Source organism: Apis mellifera, linkage group LG2, assembly GCF_003254395.2.
Source record: "Apis mellifera strain DH4 linkage group LG2, Amel_HAv3.1, whole genome shotgun sequence".
NCBI classification, from domain to species: domain Eukaryota; kingdom Metazoa; phylum Arthropoda; class Insecta; order Hymenoptera; family Apidae; genus Apis; species Apis mellifera.
Window position 1 is genome coordinate 15,186,842 of NC_037639.1, and position 20,305 is coordinate 15,207,146.

At 24.0% G+C, this 20,305-nt stretch overlaps 5 protein-coding genes across 9 annotated transcripts; 4 read left to right on the forward strand and 1 right to left on the reverse strand.

Moving 5' to 3' along the window:
- The first annotated feature begins 1,190 nt into the window (after positions 1 to 1,190).
- A4 (apolipophorin-III-like protein) lies at positions 1,191 to 2,059 on the forward strand. The gene is made up of 2 exons (NM_001114198.1): positions 1,191 to 1,488; positions 1,651 to 2,059. Exons 1-2 carry the CDS (start codon positions 1,219 to 1,221, stop codon positions 1,960 to 1,962), a joined length of 582 nt encoding a protein of 193 aa, NP_001107670.1. The 5' UTR covers positions 1,191 to 1,218; the 3' UTR covers positions 1,963 to 2,059.
- A 1,260-nt stretch (positions 2,060 to 3,319) lies between these two features.
- LOC409151 (ataxin-2-like protein) lies at positions 3,320 to 8,542 on the forward strand. 3 transcript variants are annotated; one of them, XM_016910681.2, is made up of 9 exons: positions 3,320 to 4,064; positions 4,204 to 4,315; positions 4,479 to 4,805; positions 4,889 to 5,125; positions 5,205 to 5,532; positions 5,623 to 5,927; positions 6,004 to 6,522; positions 6,597 to 6,777; positions 6,889 to 8,542. In XM_016910681.2, exons 1-9 carry the CDS (start codon positions 4,027 to 4,029, stop codon positions 7,425 to 7,427), a joined length of 2,586 nt encoding a protein of 861 aa, XP_016766170.2. In that variant the 5' UTR covers positions 3,320 to 4,026; the 3' UTR covers positions 7,428 to 8,542. The 3 variants fall into 3 exon arrangements, with proteins under 3 accessions (XP_016766170.2, XP_392675.4, XP_016766171.2); XM_392675.6 differs by having other exon boundaries at positions 4,204 to 4,312; positions 6,889 to 7,427; XM_016910682.2 differs by having other exon boundaries at positions 3,321 to 4,064; positions 6,597 to 6,765.
- Positions 8,543 to 9,557: 1,015 nt separating this feature from the next.
- On the forward strand, positions 9,558 to 12,170 carry LOC102656093 (probable ATP-dependent RNA helicase DDX55 homolog). Its single transcript, XM_006568805.2, has 7 exons — positions 9,558 to 9,790; positions 9,900 to 10,007; positions 10,144 to 10,416; positions 10,497 to 10,855; positions 10,939 to 11,136; positions 11,227 to 11,917; positions 12,047 to 12,170. The coding sequence occupies exons 1-7, from the start codon at positions 9,698 to 9,700 to the stop codon at positions 12,086 to 12,088; spliced, it is 1,764 nt and encodes a 587-aa protein (XP_006568868.2). The 5' UTR covers positions 9,558 to 9,697; the 3' UTR covers positions 12,089 to 12,170.
- Positions 12,171 to 12,691: 521 nt separating this feature from the next.
- On the forward strand, positions 12,692 to 15,916 carry LOC724792 (testin). Of its 2 annotated transcripts, none has more exons than XM_026446389.1 (5): positions 12,692 to 12,984; positions 13,300 to 13,501; positions 13,616 to 13,905; positions 14,105 to 15,295; positions 15,538 to 15,916. In XM_026446389.1, the coding sequence occupies exons 1-5, from the start codon at positions 12,919 to 12,921 to the stop codon at positions 15,901 to 15,903; spliced, it is 2,115 nt and encodes a 704-aa protein (XP_026302174.1). In that variant the 5' UTR covers positions 12,692 to 12,918; the 3' UTR covers positions 15,904 to 15,916. The 2 variants fall into 2 exon arrangements, with proteins under 2 accessions (XP_026302174.1, XP_026302173.1); XM_026446388.1 differs by having other exon boundaries at positions 12,698 to 12,984; positions 14,105 to 15,418.
- A 1,537-nt stretch (positions 15,917 to 17,453) lies between these two features.
- Positions 17,454 to 20,001, reverse strand: LOC726589 (dentin matrix acidic phosphoprotein 1). 2 transcript variants are annotated; one of them, XM_001122316.5, is made up of 5 exons: positions 19,841 to 20,001; positions 18,940 to 19,380; positions 18,094 to 18,783; positions 17,764 to 18,016; positions 17,454 to 17,705 (listed from the first exon to the last, which is right to left on the reverse strand). In XM_001122316.5, exons 2-5 carry the CDS (start codon positions 19,363 to 19,365, stop codon positions 17,569 to 17,571), a joined length of 1,506 nt encoding a protein of 501 aa, XP_001122316.2. In that variant the 5' UTR covers positions 19,366 to 19,380; positions 19,841 to 20,001; the 3' UTR covers positions 17,454 to 17,568. The 2 variants fall into 2 exon arrangements, with proteins under 2 accessions (XP_001122316.2, XP_006568865.1); XM_006568802.3 differs by having other exon boundaries at positions 18,940 to 19,402; positions 19,841 to 19,940.
- Positions 20,002 to 20,305: the final 304 nt, after the last annotated feature.

The window sequence follows — 20,305 nt, forward strand, 5'->3', positions numbered from 1 at the left end:
AATTTCCTCAGCTTGTTTAATCTTTATAAATTATTAATAAATATATATATACGATTAAAAAGTTCTTGAAAGTGATGTATAGAGATTCATATCATTTAATAAACTTTCTCCTGATAAAAATATACATAAATTATATACTTAAAAGCATGCATAGATATTCTTAAACTGTTATTAATTAATATGTATAGTATGAGTATTCTAATATGGAATAAATAATTGAGAAAAATCGGATGAAGATGTATTGGAAATAACATGTATATCGTATAAAATATTACAATGTATTATAACGTATAACAGAATTAAAATGGTCATGGGTCAAGGCTTCTATTGACCGACAGCACACGCATAGATAACCAGTTGTTTCATACGAACTTCGGAAAAACTGATGGCACGAATAGTGCACATGTAAAGTGAAAAATCAACAAATGCATCGATAATTAAATTTTTCCATAGGACCTTGTTCACTTGACATAACTTCTAATCATCAATAAACTTTCAAGATTATAAACATGATTTAAATCATGAGATATTGGTAAATGGTTTCTCTTCTTTATATAATTAATTGATTCTTGGATGTACCACATATATATTTCTGATGATAACATAGTATAAAAGAAGATACATGAATTAGTATTATTATTTTTTTTCTAATGATTAATATATTAAGATATATAAATATTAATTTAATAATTTTCATATTTTTGTACTTTATTAAGATAATATATTATCTTTATAGAGATAAGTGATGCAGCGACATTCGTTTTTATTTTGAACTTTAACTCGTCGATATCTATGTAAAATCGACTATCGGCGTATTTATTAGTTTAATGAATATATTGTAACGTTTGTTTGATTATTAGTTTTAATTTTTAGATATAAAAAAATTAAATTCAAATAATTATTCCTAATATCATATTTTTTTTATTCTATTCATGACATTGCATTTCAATTGAATTCCTTTGATCATCATCTTTTTAACAAATTGCTAAAAAATTTAACTCTCATTAATAATTATGGTTAAAAAAAAAAATTTTTCCAAATCTCTCTTCTAAAAATATTTAAAGAAGAATCAAAAATCAGAATTCATCATCGTCAAAGCGAGATAGTTGATCGTGCCCTCGTGCACCCTCGATAAGAATCGCCTATAAAAGTAGTGACTCCTCGGCTGACGATATCAGTCACTTTCTGGCTCTTTCACAGTGAATACCTACAAGAAAAATGAAAATCATCCTTACGATTATCTTTAGTATTATACTGATTTCGGAGGCCAAAGTTGCTCCGACTAGCACTACCAATTCTCAAGGAACTCCTGATGTTCAACTAAGCGAACTTATAAGCCAGGCTCAAGCAAACATCAACAATTTAGCAAAACAAATTCAGGAACAATGGAATATCCCTGATCAAGACACTATTGTAAAAACTGTCAAAGATCAAAGCGCCAATTTCGTTAACAATATTCAAGATTACATAAAGAATGTTACTGAAGAGGTAATAATTAAATATTTTTTAATTAAATAGATTTAATAAATTTAAACATTTAATTTTTTAGATTTTACAGAAAAATCATCTTTTTTTTTTTTTTTTTTTTGTAAATTTTTGTTGAAAAAGTGAAAAAAGGAAAACGAAATTCAAAAACATTACTTGTTTTAGGTCAAAACCAAAACTCCCGAATTGGAAAGATCATGGAATGATGTTAAAACCATGCTCAATAAAGTCGTCGATGATATTAGTAGTGGAATTCCAAATGCTCAGCAACAAGTCGCTGAATTACAAAGTAAATTCCAGCAAGGAGTTCAAACTTTACTTAAAGAATCTGACAAAGCTGCGAAATCTCTGAGCCAACATTCTGGAAAAATACAAGAAGACCTTGCAAAGTTCACAAAACAGGCAGTTGATATTGCCGTACAAGCAACGCAGAATCTAAACAATCAACTTCAAACTGCCGCAACTCAAAAAAGTTAAATAACTAGTATTAATATTTCTTATTAAGATTGAAAATATTAATTATATAAAGAAAAATAAAAAAATATAAAAAATTGTTAATATAATTTGAGAAAAATATTTCTTTCATCTCAAATAATATATAATTTATTTCCTTTTATTTTTATTATTAGATTATTGTTATAAATTAAATATATAAAATTATAAATTAAATTATATATATATACATATATATATAGAATTGATAAATTTTATTATTTTTTCATTTTATTACTGGCTTATTTATTAATACTTTAACAAATTTTATCATTATGAATATAATAATGTATAAATGTAAAAAAATCAAACATATAACTATTATTCGATCAAATCTCAAAGAATACTATGATCGCTTATAAAATAAGAATTATGCTTACAAAATGAATTGCTTCATTGTTGAATTAATGCATTGCTTAATATTAAATATGCAAATATTTATTTAGCGTCAGCGCATACCATTCATTAAGAAATGTTGGAATAAGAAGAATAAATTGGTCAGAAGACATATCAAATAATCGTAATAATGTTAACTAAAGTGTATATTGAGAATATAATAATCATTTTTTTCTTTCACTTATAAATACTTATAAATACTCACTTATAAATACTTAATTTTTAATATTTCTTTTTTTATAAATACAATTACATATATGTACGAATTTGAATATGAAATGTATCTTATTTTCTAAAAAATGAAAATATTATTGCTGCTTTTCATATTATCCATGGTAAGTAATATTATATTCTTTCAATATGTTCAATTTTCAAGATCATATATTTTATAAATCATATTAAATTGTTCATTAGTTAATCGTGATGGAAACTAATAAAATATTTGCGAAAGAACAAAAAAGTGCTTCGGCAGAATTTTCAAATATTCTATCAAGCCGTTCAAATAAATATACTAATAGAGAGAAAAAAATTAATAAGGGATTTGAATGGATAATTCAAGGTATGCACATCTTAGATCAAGTGAACAATTTCATTTCTGATAAAACGAAGAACATTATTCGAAAATTGCATATTATTTATAATGACGATAAAAACAGATATCTTGAATAAAATTTAAAAGAAATTATTAAATATATAAAAAATTATTTTTTAAACTAACTATTTTAATACATATATATAATATCTTAGAAAATTATTTAATTTTCAAACTTTTGATGTATTTTTAATGAAAAAGAATTCTTTTAATCTAGTATACTCAATAATCTAGTATACCATACTCAATACTTAAAGATGCATTTCTATTAGAAAAGAAAATATAAGCCTTAATGAAAATAGGTGCTCCAAGAGAGGAATTGCGGATGATCTTTATCAGAATTTTTATTAATTTCTCACTAGGTGGCGACTGTCTGACAGTCACCGGGATCAGGTTGATCTGGCGACTTGTGCTAAGTTTTATCTTTTACCACATGTTGATTAATTAAATAGGAATACAATATTGTGACCGAAATCATTATTTAGAACTACTGTTGCTCGTTTCCTAATTCAGCCAACGCAAAAATTCCATAAGGGTGATTTCCTGCGTAAAGACAACGGAGTTACGTCACGCACCAGCAAGATATCGTGTGTCGAGCAGACCGTGTTCCCCCGTACGTCTCCTCGAATACAAAGTGTTCCTGCTTTCTTTGCTTACACTTTACTCTTGTGTTTGTCAAAATCCGAAAGTCACGCACGCGCTAGACTTTCGCAAACGAGTGTTTAGATAACTGTAGCATTGGCGCATAACCTATAAACGATCGTGACTCGAAAAGCGATCGTGAATGTTGGTAGTTGTTGCAGCTAGTATCTTCTGTCAATCATTTTGGGGTCGAAAAAGATTTGAAATTGAAATTTTCAATATCTAACGAGAAGTTTGTGGAAAAAAATCCTCTATATTTCCCTGCGTTGGGATATTCAATCGAAAATATTTTTTAACGTTAAGTAGTCACCGGGAAATTAGTCAAAATTCCGGTCCCCACTAGGAAACGAGAAGGTCCGCAACAAACCGGCGGCAGAAATCCATCAACCACTGGCGAAGAATCCTCGTCGAGTGGCAAAATGAATAGCAAAAGAAAAAACCGTTCAAATACAAACAGGTATCTTTTCTTTTCTGTTACTTTATTTTGTATATTTTTTTAGCTTTCTTTTAAACTGAACAACTTAACATAAAATTTTTTTCTTAATATTTAAAATTAATATTCCTGAATTTGTTCCTAAATGCAATTTTCTTTTTAGATCACCACGTGCCCGTGGTCCACAAGAAAGATGTGTTGCTGCTGAAGGTGTATACAATAATGCCCATTTCATGCATGCAATAACCAGTCATGTTGGCAATATTGTACAGGTATTAGTATTAGTTGATAAATAAAATTTTTTATTATGTAAGTATAATAACAATAAAGACAATTTTATTATAATGAATTGTGTTTATAAATTTTTTTATTAATAAAATATATAATACAATATAAATTTCTTTAGTTTCTTTATGTTGCAATGAATTTTTATTACAGATTCAAACATTGAATGGATCAATATATGAAGGTATTTTTCGCACTTTCTCAAGTCAGTTTGATGTTGTCTTAGAAATGGCTCATCGTGTAGAAGGTTCAGGAAAAATTAGCGTGGAAAGTGTAGTAGAAAAATTAATTTTTAAACCACAAGATATTATTACTATGTCTGCCAAGGATGTTGATTTAGATTATGCTATACGTGATACATTTAGAACAGATACTGTTATTAGTAAATATAATGGTTTAATTGGTGAGAAAGAATTAGAACCTTGGGATGCTCCTCCTGCTACTATGAATGGAGATGACTTAAAATTAGATGGTACAACAGTAAGTATTTTTTATATTAATATAAATTTAAGAGTATATATAAATAATATATATAAAATTAGAAAATGTTTAATTAATTTCAGAATGGATGGGATGCTGATGATATGTTTCGCAAAAATGAACAAAAATATGGAGTTCAAACAACATATGAACCAACTTTAGCTGCTTATACATTACCACTTCAAAGAAAAGATACAAAAGATTATAAAGAACAAGAACAAAAAGCTGCAGAAATTGCAAATGAAATAGAATCACAACCAAATTATAAAGCTAGATTAGAACTTGAAAATGGAGATGAGGAAGAAAGATTTGCAGCTGTGGTGCAGTTTCTTACTATTATTATAATTATATAAAATAAAATAATAAATTATCTTTTCTATTAATTACATATAATTTTAGGTGAGACCCACCGAAGGTAAATATATTCCACCTCCATTGAAAAAGAAAAATGGAAATAGCGCAAAGTTGATGAGATCTAGTGACCCTCCACCTTCACCAGGATCCGCAACCGCCAATAAAAATGTTTTTAATCAACAATCTCCGTCCAATGTAAATGTGAACATTCCTCCAACTTCGAATCTTCCTATTGGAATGCAAAATACACATCCTTCGGTGCAACACTCGGTATCGTTAAATATGGGAATGCCACCTAGTGGAGTAGTGGTTACATATAATAATCCTCCACCACCATTTGTGCCTCCACCAACTACACAACCACCACCACCAGGTATTGAAAAATCATATTTATGCTATATTAATTCATAAAAGAAATAAAGAAAGTATAAATTATATTTTTTAAACGAATTTATATTTATAGTACCTGTAATTCAACAATCACAACCACAATCTCAAACAACTTCTGCTGTGTCACAAGTTACTTTTCCACCACAACAACAACAACAATCATCATCATCCAAAATAAATACGGAAAAACGTGATCGTCCTGGTAGACAACAAGTGTATCAAGCCGATAAAGCACCACCAGCACCATTTCCACAAACGAATGTTACTACTTCTCACCAGCAGCAATCATCACATCAACAACATGGTCAATTACAGCAGCAAAATTCGGTCGAGGGACAACGATGTGAGATAGTTTCACATAAATCAGATCACAGAAAGGTAATATTTTACTTACTTAATTATACTTGAGATATTTTATATTTAAAAAAATTATGAAACAAATATATCATTAAAGGTTCCAACGCCACGTAGTAGAGAAGAACAACATTCAGAATTGAGGCAATTTGCTTCAGATTTCAAGTTAGCAGAAACACCAGCACAAGATACAACGCCAGTTACCAGAAAGCAGCAGCAACATCAACATCAACATCAACAGGATGCTCATTCGTCGCCACAAATTACTCAGACGCATCATCAATCATCTCATCAACATACAACATCCCAACAGTCACAGCAACAACCGCAACAATTACAACAACATCCAAATCCTCCACAGCAACAGCAACAACAACAATCACATCAAAATCAAACTGTTTCAGAAGAAACTGTGGTTACTAGTAAACCACCACCAGGTCCATTACCTTTGCGACCTACAAGCCCTTCTCAATCACAACAACAAACTTCTACAAATACACCTACTGTATCTCAAGCTTCACAAGAAGCTACAGTTGATAAAATTACGACGGCTTTCAAAAAATCAACGTTAAATCCAAATGCTAAAGAATTTAATCCAAATACTAAACCGTTTACACCGGTAAGCTATCAATCATATGAAATTTAATTAATAATCAAATGATATTAAAATGTGATTTAAATGTTTATTTCTAGCGATCTCCAAGTACACCAACACCAAGTAGACCACATACTCCACAAACACCTCAATATACTGGAGCAACAATGCCTGCTACTGTAGTTATGCCAGCATATGTAATGACTAGCCAACCACCAACTGCGTTCAGTCAGCCACCAGCTCAACCTGTGACAAGGTTCCGGAAGGGTCAGTATCTAGGTATCCACATCTTATTTTCAATTTTCTATTTATTAGCAAATATTTTAAAGTATACAAAATGCACAAATTTCATCATTTGTAATAATAATAAAAATATTATTCTGATTTCAGTACCAGTAATGCATGCACAACATCGTGCACAAGATATAGCTTCTCAGATGCAAGTAGTAGCGGCAACTGGACAGCCTTTAATGGCACCAGCCCCTCTACATCCACCATTCCAGGTGCCTTATCCTGGTCAACCAGCATATCAACAGATGGTACGCATGGTTCAGGCACCACCACCACCGCCACATATGGCAACACCTTATCATCATCATGACTCACCAGGACCGCAAGCCCCTGGTATTCAATATATGGGTCCACATACACATCCACATCCTCATGTTGCTCAACAACCACCAAGTCAAACTCCTTCTCCAGCTAATCCTAATCCACCACATACACCAGGCACTTATAATCCTCCTGGTACTCCACAACCCACATATCCTCCACCACCTCCTCAAGGTCATGCTCCGAGTTATCCAATAATGTGTCCTATAATTCCTCCTCATATACCGATACCACCGCAGCATATGCAATACCTACCACCGCAACCACCTCCAGGAGCGCAGCAAACTATACCAGTGATTTTACCGCACAATCAGTAGCTGCAATCAGAAATGGATGAAGAAAGAGAAAACTACTAGTATTCTGCAGAGGTAGAATAAAGTTTATAAATTTAAGTTACTTTCATGATGGCATTAAGCACTTAAAATCATTTCCTTGCTTATCATATGAATAATATTTATAAGCAATCTTATATGTATCTTATTTCTTTCTTTCTGTCATAAAACTTATATATTTTTTCTTTTCTTTATAACAGTATCATTCCAAATAAAATAGTATGTTTTTCATTTAATTCAAATAATAATTAGTAACTAAAAAAAAACTAATAAAATTATAGTAATATAAAATGAAGTGCTGATCATCTTGAAAGTGACTGAAGTGGGTTAGTGATTTACAAAGACCCACAACAATATTTAGTCCCTCAAGTTGTATTTAAATCTTAATCATATGAGACAGATTTCAGTATGCAATTTATTACACTGTTATGTTAGTAATTTAAATGTTACAACAAAAAACAAACATCTTTAAGATTAATTTATAGACATATGAAATGTAAAAAGAAAATTGGCGAACAAACATTCTTCAAAATTGTATTGATAGGTGGTGCCTATGCAATATATATTAGGAAATGAAAGAAATGAGGGACTGTGATTACAAAAATACTGCAAGAAATATTAAAATTAAAGAAATTTTACTTTTGATTATTATAGCTCGCACTACTTTATAAACAATTATTAAGCCAAAATTCAACCTATAAGGTTGACATAAAGAGCTATCCAATAGTCTAATGATATATGTATCTTCAAACTTTTTTGGGTACTCAAAAATGGATTAATAATGAACATCACACAAGTAAAAACTTTTTTTTACACAAAGTAATTATTGGAATAATGTAAAAAATAGAGCATATGATATATTTTTCTGCTCGCGCTTTCATATTTGATATCTCACTGCAGTGAACAGGAAGCACGGGAACAGGTCGATCTAACTCTTCGAAATTTCATCGAATTGCGTTTAATTATATAAAAATGAATGACATGATATCAAAATAATTCAAATCAAGTTCAAAATTTTGCAATTTGTTGATGATGGATTTTGTTATGAGATGCTAATACATAAGGTCCTCAAAGCAAAGAGTAAGTCAAATTAGAAAAAATGTATAAGAAGAAAAGGATCTGATAAATAACGTTTAAAATGTTCCGCCAGTCAATCTTATCATGACAGGAACGCATCTATGTGTGTAAAGAGGTACAAATAATTAGTTTTTGTTTAGCAATTTAAAATATAAATTTTCGATATGACATAACATTTATAAATTTAATATCTTATTTTCTTATAATATATAAATTTATAAATTTTTCATTTTATTTTTAAATAGAGAGAAAAAAAATATAAAGAAAATAATATAGAAAATATTGTTAATTGCATTTAATTTTAAAGTTCAGTATTGAAATATTTTACAGTCAAACTTCATTTAGATAAATGTTACATAATTTATATACATAATATCTTTATAGATGAGTTTTGACTTTTTTTTATAGATAATACGTATTATAAATTGAAGAAAGTATTAAGGAAATCTACAAAAAAAATAACATTTTGCTCTATAAACCGAAGAATTCATTGCGTTAATAATATCTAAAATCATTATAATAATTAAATCAATTGCGTACCTCTTATGTATAAACGAATACTGTCAGATATTATGGTATAAAAACAAATTGAATTACGGCCTTAGACCTAGTCGTGTATATAAAAGAAATGAAGGCAGACGATCCTTATCTGAGAGATAGTTGAATGTGTGGCATCGTTAGACACAAATTTTATATGGAAGAGATTTAAAAAAAAAAACATCAAAATAAACTCAATGTGTTAAAAGCCAATTTGTATATGATGATTTATTTATTTTTGACATCTTATTTAAATTCTAATCGTGAAAATTTGTCATATATATTTTATATTATATAGATATCCTTGTATCCCTTATATAGATATCCTTGTATCCTTCATATTCAGTTTAATAATTTATAAAAATATAACGAAGCTTTTAATAATAAAATATAATAAAGAAATTGAAAAATTAAAAAATTCATATTTCATATAATTCATATATGTAAATAATATTCTAAAAATATATAATGAAATTATTAAGATAACCTATGTATTATTTCATTCATGAACTATATCAGTAACGATATATTCGATATAACCTATAAATCAAAATTTCTTAAAAATTAATATTTAATATTAAGAATAAAATAGAATTATATTTCTTTTAATTTTTTAACTCAAGAAAATTTTATAATTTATAATGAAAACACAAAATTGGAGAGAATTGCCTTTAAGTGATTCTGTACTTAAAACTATTGAAGAATTAAAATTTACTTATATGACACCTGTACAGGTAAAAAATTCTAACAAAAAATAAATATATGAAAGATTTTAAATTTATATTCTCTTTAATAAATTAACTTAAATTTAAATATTAATATAATTTTTCTAATTATATATAGGCAGCTTCTATACCATTATTATTAAAAGGCAAAGATGTTGCAGCAGAAGCAGTAACAGGGAGTGGAAAAACAATTGCTTTTTTAGTTCCATTATTAGAAATATTACAGGTATTATATGAAATTTATATATTATGAATTTTTCTTTAATAAATATTCATTTATTATAAGAAAGTAGACATATTATTTTAATATATATAATATTTTATTACAATTATATATGTAATATTTTTTAAATTCAAAATAGAAAAGAAAAGAGAAGTGGAAACCTACAGAAATTGGAGGAATAATAATTAGTCCTACAAGAGAATTAGCTATACAAATAAATGAAGTTTTACAGAAGTTTTTAAACAATATACCAAATTTAAAACAAATATTACTTGTCGGTGGTACAACAATTGCAGAAGATGCAGATAGACTTAAAGCAGGAGCAAATATTATTGTAGCTACACCTGGTAGATTAGAAGATATATTATCTAACTGTAAAATCATAAATTTAGCAGGATATGTAAAATCTTTGGTAATTAAAATATAATTTTTTAAATATTAAACATTTTTAGAATAATTTCGTTGAAGAATTTATAACAATATTATTTATAGGAAATACTAATCTTAGATGAAGCTGATAGATTATTAGATCTAGGTTTTTCTACAACATTAGATACAATTTTACTTTATTTACCACGTCTTAGAAGAACAGGTTTATTTTCTGCAACTCAAACAAAAGAATTACAACATTTAATAAGAGCTGGACTTAGAAATCCATCTTTGATAACTGTTAAAGAAAAACCAAATATTTCTACACCATCAAATTTAAAAAATAATTTTGTTATTGTAAATACTGAATACAAATTTTCTACAATGATAGATTTTATTCAGCATAAAGGAACTAATTTAAAATATATGATTTTTTTATCTACTTGTGCATGTGTTGATTATTTTAATCATATTGTACAAGAGTAAGTTATTTAAATATTATTATTCATTTAAACATATTTTATTAAAATAAATCTTATAATCTTATATAATATTTCTATTTTAGAATGTTGCCATCTGTACAAGTATTTGCAATTCATGGTAAAATGAAAAATAAGCGACATAAAATATTTAATGAATTCCGAAATATCAAAAATGGTATTTTAATTTGCACAGATGTAATGGCTCGTGGTATTGATATTTTAGAAATGGATTGGGTATTACAATATGATCCTCCTTGTTCAGCTAGTAATTTTATTCATAGGTAAAAATAAATTTAGATGGACTAGATGGACTTTTTATTTATTAATAATTTTCTTTTATTTATTAATAATTAATAATTATATTTTCTTAGATGTGGTAGAACTGCTAGGATAGGTAATGAAGGAAATGCATTATTATTCCTCTTAGAAACAGAAGATGCATATGTAGATTTTATTAAAAGAAATCAAAAAGTAGAAATACAACAAATAGTTTTGGAATCATCCATAATTTCATATGAAAAGTGTTTAAAATGTATGAGAGATTTACAAAAGCAAGATCGATTTCTTTTTGATAAGGCTAATAGAGCATTTGTTTCATACATCCAAGCATATAATAAACATGAGTGTAATTTAATATTAAGATTAAAAGATATTGATTTAGGAAAGCTTGCAATGAGTTTTGGTTTATTGCGAATGCCTCGTATGCCAGAACTTAAAGGAAAAGATATATCGTGTTTTGAAGAAGAACATGTTGATATTAATTCCATTGCATATTCAGATAAACAAAAAGAAAAAAGTCGTTTAGAAAAGTTAAAAATTTTTCGAGACACTGGAATATGGCCTAAAATACATAAAAATAAACGCAAACAAACGGAACCATGGTCTGAAGCTAAAAAGAAGAAACTAGAAAGACAAGAAAATCGTAAAAGAAGAAAAGAAAAAAAACTAAAACAAAAAATGTTAGTAAACTCAGCAAAAAAACAAAAAAGAAAGATAAATGAACAAGACATTGAAGATCTAGCAAAAGATATAGCATTAATTAAGAAATTAAAAAAAAAGAAGGTAATATTAATATAGTTTTTAAAATAAAAATTTATTTATAGTAAATATTTGTATATATTTCTAAGTATATATATATATATATATATATATATATATATATATTGTATATATTTCTAATAATTATTTCAGATTTCTCAAGAAGAATTTGATGCTGCTTTTGGAATTGACTAAAAAATTTAAATTAAATAAATAGATAATTACAAAAAATATTATATATTTTATATATTTATATATAGAAAATATTATCAATAAATAAAAAAAAGGTAAACAATATATACTATATATATTAATACTATGTTTGAATAAGTTTTATTTATTTTATAAGAATGTTTATTATATATATAAAAACAAACAGTAGAATATTTAAAATATTTATATTATATATAATTCATTTACTAATATAACAGTAGTAATAAATAAACAATTAAAATAAAATAAATTATTTTTGCTAAAGTATATTTTAATTATTTTTTTGTTTAATTAAATTTTTCTACGAAAAAAAGTAAAAAAAAAAGTATTAAAAAAAGTAATATATAACTAAAAATATCATATATTAAAGAAATCTATTTGAATGAATTCTATTAAAATTATTTTTTTCTTTTATTTTTTTCTTTATTTATTTTTCAAATAGGAAAATATTTGATATTTCATTATGAAAATATTGATAAATATATGATATAATATATAATATATAAATGATAAATATATATAATTGATAAATATATAAATAATATATGTATAGTATATATATATATCATGAAAGTAGCTTGTACATATTAGTATATAGTATGTATATGTGTAAGCTTTTTGAAAGAATATTTTAGTATGCGTAAGTCTTTCTTAGCATTAAGTATAGTATGTAGAGGGGGAGAACATAAGCACTTTGCTGGATCATAGTGATGAGTCACACATTTGTGGAAGTGTCAAGTGTCTTCGAAAAATACTTATTTCTTTAATATTTATTTTTATATTTTTAATAAAATAAAAAAAATTAATTAAAAATGAATAATGTGGATATAAATGATCGTCCGAAATGGTTGCTAGAATTGGAAAATCGGAAAAGAAAGGTAAAAATTAAAAATAATTTCTAAATATATTAAAAAAAAATATTTTTTTCAAAACAATTTTTTACTATAACTTATATTTATCATTTATTATATTTATTATGATTATTGTAAAAAAAATATAACTATTTTTAGATCATATTAAATTTTAATAAATTACATTTGAATATATTATAATAATTATTAAATATAATTATAATTTGTAATTATTTAAAAATTAATGAATAAAATTATTTAATTACATTTATTTTATTATATTAAATTAATTTAATAAATTGTTTAAGAAAATTTTTAAATATAAATAATTATTTTATATAGCCTCGATTGGCACATGAAGCTGGAGCTGGAGCACCTTGTGTTCTTTGCAAAATATCATGTCCAGGTTTAGATTTACATTTTTGGAGAAAAATTTGTAAAAACTGTAAATGCAATAAAGATGATCATGATGTTGATGATGATGATTTCCCACAATTTGATTTGTTGTTTGGAACCTCAAAAAAATATAAGAAGAAATCAATATGTAAATATTATTACAAATCATATATATATATGATTGTATATTTATTTATTTACAAAAAATCTATATATTAGAATTAGTATTATAGATAAAGAATTAGTATTAAATTTTTTCTAGTATTACATATAAATGATGGAAAGAAATATGTAGAAGAAGCATTTGAATGGATACCACCAAATACAACGAAAGAACTTGCTGTAGATTATATGAGAGCTTTACCTATAGATAAGTTACCTATTAAAGGATCAGCTGGTGCAGCTTTAAGAAGACAATTATTGCAAAAGCAATTACCTCTTCATGATATAGATTATAAAAATTGTGATAAATTAAGTGATCAAGAAAAAAAACAATTTGAAAAATATTTAGAAAATATAAAAAGATATGTAGGACAAGGAATAGTAACAAAGGTAAGCTATTTTTTATAATAAATTTAATCTTATTGATTAATATAAAAATTATTTTATAAGTGTAAGTATATTTTTATTTATGTTTATAACAAAGATAAGTTATTTTCTATAATAAATTTATTAATCTTATTGATTAATATATAAAATTAATTTTTTTATTTTATTCTTTTATGTAAGTATATTTATATTTATGCCATAGATATTAAGCGCTCGTCCATATGATGGATCATTAGTAACACCTGTGAATGCTACTGATATGCAACGTTTTAATCCACAAAACAAACTTAATTTATCACCAAGCTTTGTACAATTACGTACACCAAGTAGTTTTGCTCCAAAATGTTCATATAAAAAAAATGTGCATGAAAATATAAATGTCCATGAATTTTGTGCTCTAGAAGCACCAAATAATTATAGTAATATTAAAAATAATCAAATTTTTGAGAAATATAATATAACCAGCAATGATAATGAAAGTATTAGAAGTAGTAATCAAAATATAAAAAATGTAACATCTGAAAACTTGAATTTAAATGATACAGTAGTTACAAATGTAAATTCTAAAATAACATTACCTTCAAATTCATCTGAATGTTATAAAGAAGCATATAAAGATATATTCAAAAATCCATCAACTTCTATATTAAATTCCAAATCAATCAATGATAATATTGATGTTGAAACTTTATTAGTAGATGCTTTATTACCATCTAGTGTACATACAACTGATGTAATTAAAAGTACGTTAGATGAGAAAAGTCTAATGTATATACGTGAAAAACTCACAAATAAATATAGTAATCAAGAAAATCAAAAACAAATCAATATTCCCAATTTTGCAAAAAATTTAGATTCAAATAATTCGCAAAATAAAAATTTTCCCATAAATATTAATAAAGAAACTGATCAAGTAACTACTATTACTACCATAAATAATCCTGAAATGTTAATTCCATCAAAAGAAAAATTTCAAAATATAGAAAAAAATACTTATGATTCTACAGAAACTCTTAATATAGAAAATTCAAAAGAAAATAAATCATTAACTTCTTCGAAAATGATGGAAAATCAATTTCTTTCATCAACTTCATCATCACAACAGTCTTCTAATATCAATAATTATGAAGCAACACTAAATAGCTTTACAACACCTTCCACTATTATTCATTCTGAAAAACTAGAAAAGCAAATTTTTCCGTATGAAACTATTTCTACAGCAAAACAATCAGAAGATCTTATAAATGCAGAACATCTTAAAAATGTCATGGATCAATTAACAATAAATTCTAAATTACAAAAATGTCATAAATGTAAAGAAGAAATTCATGTTGGTGATGTTGCTGTAATTACAGAAAAAGCTAAAAATGCAATATGGCATCCAGGATGTTTCGTATGTAATATGTGTAATGAATTGCTAGTAGATTTAGTATACTTTTATTACAAAAATAAATTATATTGTGGTAGAGATTTAGCAATATTATTAGGAATTCCTAGATGTTTTGCTTGCGATGAAGTAAGTATAATATGAACCAAAATTTTAAAATATTGCAATTTATTATTTAATATTTTCTATGCATTAAAAAATTTTTTTTCTTTTTATTAATAATTTAAAATAATTCTTATATCTTACAGCTTATTTTTGTACGAGAATATACCGTTGCAGAAGGTCATAATTATCATGTAAAACATTTTTGCTGTTGGGACTGTGATGTTCCATTAGCTGGAAAACAATATATTACAGAGAATGATCGTCCACTATGTCTTTTGTGTTATCAAAAATCATATGCAAAAACATGTAACTTATGTAACAAGATAATTGCTGCTGATCAAAAAGGTGTTGCTGTTAAGGATTTAAATTTTCATGCAACAGAAGCTTGTTTTTGCTGTTACATATGCAATAAAAATTTATTAAGTAGTAAATTTGCAGTTAAAGAGAAAAAAATATTTTGTAGTAAGGAATGCATTTCTAATTTTTTACATTCACAAATAACAAATTAATAATAGTAAAATAGTATTTGTATTATTTTATTTTTAATAATTTTTTGTATTATTCTATTTTTAATAATTTTTTATTATTTTTCTTATATTTTTTATTTCTTGTCTTTTTTTTTTAATTGTTATAAAATATATTTCATTACAAAGTTTAAATTTTTTATAAATGTCAGTAAAATATTATTAAAAAAATATTATTAAAATATATATTGATACAATCATATCTAAAATCAATATATTTAATAAAAAATATATTTTTATTAAATATCTAATTCGTTTTTTAAATAAATATTTTTAAATAAATATTCATTGTATATTTATATTCATATATTTATATTTTAAATCTTAAAAAAAATAATATATAAATTTCAATTTTTATTTTATTTTTATTTTATTATTTAATTTCAATCTCTTTTTATGATAAAATATTTTATAAAAATTATTGAAAATCAATATTTTTTAAAAAATTACATTATATTATATTTACGATATCTATATATATTTTTATTACGAAATTATTAAAATATATTTTTAATATGTACTTAAATTATTTATAGGAAAATATATATCTAATCAAAAAATATTTTAAAGTATTATGTCAATTATATCAATTATTATAATCTATCAATTTTTAATAAAATTTTAAATAAATAAATTATATTTAAAAATTATATTACTTATTTTAATGTTTACTTTTATTTAAATTTAATTCAGAAATAATATTTAGAAGTCTATAAATGTTACATTTTACAACTCTATAAATGTTTACATTTATTTAAAAACTAAATATTTTTAATAAGATAACAAAGAATGTTTTATTATTTTGGTTTTAATAAGTATTTTGTATATTTCTGTAAAAACAAATTAATTTTAAATAAAATCATAATCAAAAATATCTGAAAGATATTATTAAGTAACTTAAAATATTAAATCAGTTATAAAATTTTTATATTATAATAAATAATTCTTATATATATAAAATTAAAATTATTTATTATTTTTATATACATAAGAATTATATATATAATTATAATGATATATATCTAAATAATATAATTTTTATGTAAATGTCTTTTTTACTGTATTTCAAAATAGATTAAAATATTATAATTTTACATCTTATTATTTATCTTATCCTATTTCATTAATTACTAATATTTTTTTAATATACATAAAATAAATACAATATACTTACCATAATAAGGTAAGTAAACAAATCAAAAATATATGATTAAATTTATTTTAGAGAAAATTAATTTTTTTTATCTATTTTTGTAATATAGATTTAATAAAATCCAAAAATAATAGTTAATACCAAAAGTTATAAGATGTAAAGCATGTCATCTGTTAACAAGAAACAGATGTTCATTTGAAATTAATTCAATATAATTAAATAATTAATTATTTTTACATTGGATATATTATAATATTTGAAGATTATTCTAATTTTATTAACTTTATAAATGTAAGAATCTAAATATAATTTAAATATAAAGAACAGCTATTAAATTAACATTGAATATTTTTTAAATATACAATAATTTTAATAACTTTTAATATCACGAGATTCTAATTAAAACTAATATTCTAAGATTCTTCTTCAAAAACAATCAATACAAAAATAGATAAAACATTAGTTGTCCTCCAAAATAAACTTCAATCATTGACATTTCATTCTGAATCACTGTCAATAACAGTTAAAACTCTTTTAAATGTATTACGTGTTTCGCGATGTTTCGTAGGTGTTTCAGATATTTTCATTGATTCTTTATTAGGATCTTTATTTCTCTGAGCACGTGTGATACGTCCTAAAATTTTTCTCATTAAAATATTTATAATATTTGAGAAGTTTATAAAATTACAAACCTTCTGAAATAATATTGCTTGTATTTAATTCAGCAACATCTTTAAGTCTTTCATTTCTTTTTTTAGCTTTTTTACATTTTTCTACAGTTGGTCTGCCAATAATTCCATTTTTTGTCAATAATTCTTTGAGACACCTTATTTTTGCAGTATTTGATTTACAATTAGCCCAAAGATCATTATAAGATTTTACATGTATTCCAGCAATTCTAATGTATTTTTTTAACATTTGTATTCTTTTATCATCTTCAGCTTTCTAAAAAAATATAGAAATATTAATTTATAAATATATAAAAAAATTTAATATACAGAGTATATTTTAATGGAACTTACTATACTTTTCTTTCTTTTTCCATCACTAGAAGTATCTTCACTGTCTTCACTTTCATTTTCACTTTTGCTTTTTCCTGATTTTATATCAGATATACTTTCTTCTGATTTTAGCTCTTCTGTTATATTAGAATTTTCATCTTCACCATCTAAATTTTCAATTGATTTTTTTATTCCTTTTTTTGCTTTATTATACTCTTTTTTTGATTCTATAGATGATTTTGTAGATTTCCTAAGTTTCTTTTTAGTTTTTGGACTATAATCTTCATCTGAATTATCATCATTATTTTCTTCAGAATCAGTATTTTTTATTGCACTGAAAGATGTTCTATTTCTTTTTTTCCCTTTTATAGTTTTTTTACATTTTAGTTTAGATATATTCTGTGAATCTAATTTATCTTCTTCAGAAGAACTAATTTCAAGTTCTGAATCATTAGGTTTTGCTTTGATAATTATAGTTTTGGGCATAAATTGCCTTTTATTTCTATCTTCACTTTCAGAAGAACTTGAAGATCCTTTATCACTAGCACATTCTACAGAAAGTTCCAAACCTTCTACAACCTCAGCATCTTCAGTTTTAAATTTTCTATTTTTTCTTTTTGGCTTAACATTATCTTCTTTATCAAGCATTTCCATTGTTTCTTCCATTGTAACATTTTTTACATTGAGATTTATTATAGATTCTACATTTTCCTTTTCCATAAAAAAAGAAATATAAAATTATTGAAATATAACATCTTAAATAATTATAGATATATATGTTTTGTATTAATTAATAATATATATATATATATATATATATATACTATATAGTTACATAAATTGAAATTAAATAATACAATTTATTACCTGTTGTTTTATATCTAATGAAATATTAGATTCTTTTTCTTTTTTAATTTCAGTTTCATTATTAATTGATATTTCATTATTTTTAATATTAGATGTTTCAACATCTGAATCTTTTGTTATTTCACTTGTACTTTCTTCTAACATTATTTTATCTTTGTTATTATCAATTTTTTTTATATCCTTTATATTATCTTTTATTTCTTCAGTATGTAATGCTGAAATATTTTCAATGTCATATTTATCAGATTTTGTTTCATCAATAGATATACATAGTTTTTTAGAAGGTACATTTAATGTTTGATTTTCTGAAATTTCTTCTCGTAACCTTTTTTTTCCATGTTCATTTATATCTGCAGAATTATTAGAAATTGCTAAAGATGACATTTCATCCTGTTGTTCTTTATCACTTTGATCAGATTCAATCATTATTTATAAATTTATCTAAAATTAAAAAATATTATATCTAAAACAAACATAAAACATACATAAAACAAATATAAATACAAAATATAATCATAAAGATTATAGGATATAATTTTTTTGTAATAAATAAATTTACAATATTTTTCATTTGACAATAAAATTTGATAACAAATAAATATGAAATTTTGTTTAAATAGTTCTAATAATTTGAATCTGTTTTATTTATATGTCTTAATATTACCAAATATTTAACAATATTAATAAATACTTAAATAAAAGAAAATAATAAATGTCCTATATTCTTGTATATGCTTTTATTTTACAAATATAATTAATAAGTAAATTAATATTAAAAAATGCTAAAGTATCAAAAAATATTTTGTATGATATTTTTTAATATGAAATGTTTTATGTTATAATACATTAATGTTATAATAAAAAAAATAATTGAAACAATTAAAAATCACTTTTAACTTACAATGTTAAAATTACCAATAAATATTTAACTAATTATTATCTTATAAACAATGAATGTAACGTTTTCGCGGCAAAATCTACGCGGTAACTAAGTATGTAATCTCTATTGATTGGTTAAATTATGTATAGTTTAGTACTATTTGCATAAAAAAAATTCATATATTAATGTTCAGAATTATATTTATATCATTGATATCTATTTTTTTATTATGTATAAGTTATAAATTTTACTTAATAAAATGAATTATTTTAGTGATTAAACATTTTGTAAATATTATATTTTAGAAATATTTATCATGAAAATCAATGAAATTTTTAATATTTTTAATATATATTATATTATAATTATATTTATAATTATTACTTTTTCAAATTAAAACATTATGTTATAAGTTTATATATATATGTATATATATATATATATATAGTACATGCATTGAATGTAAAAATATTCTCTATGCCACCA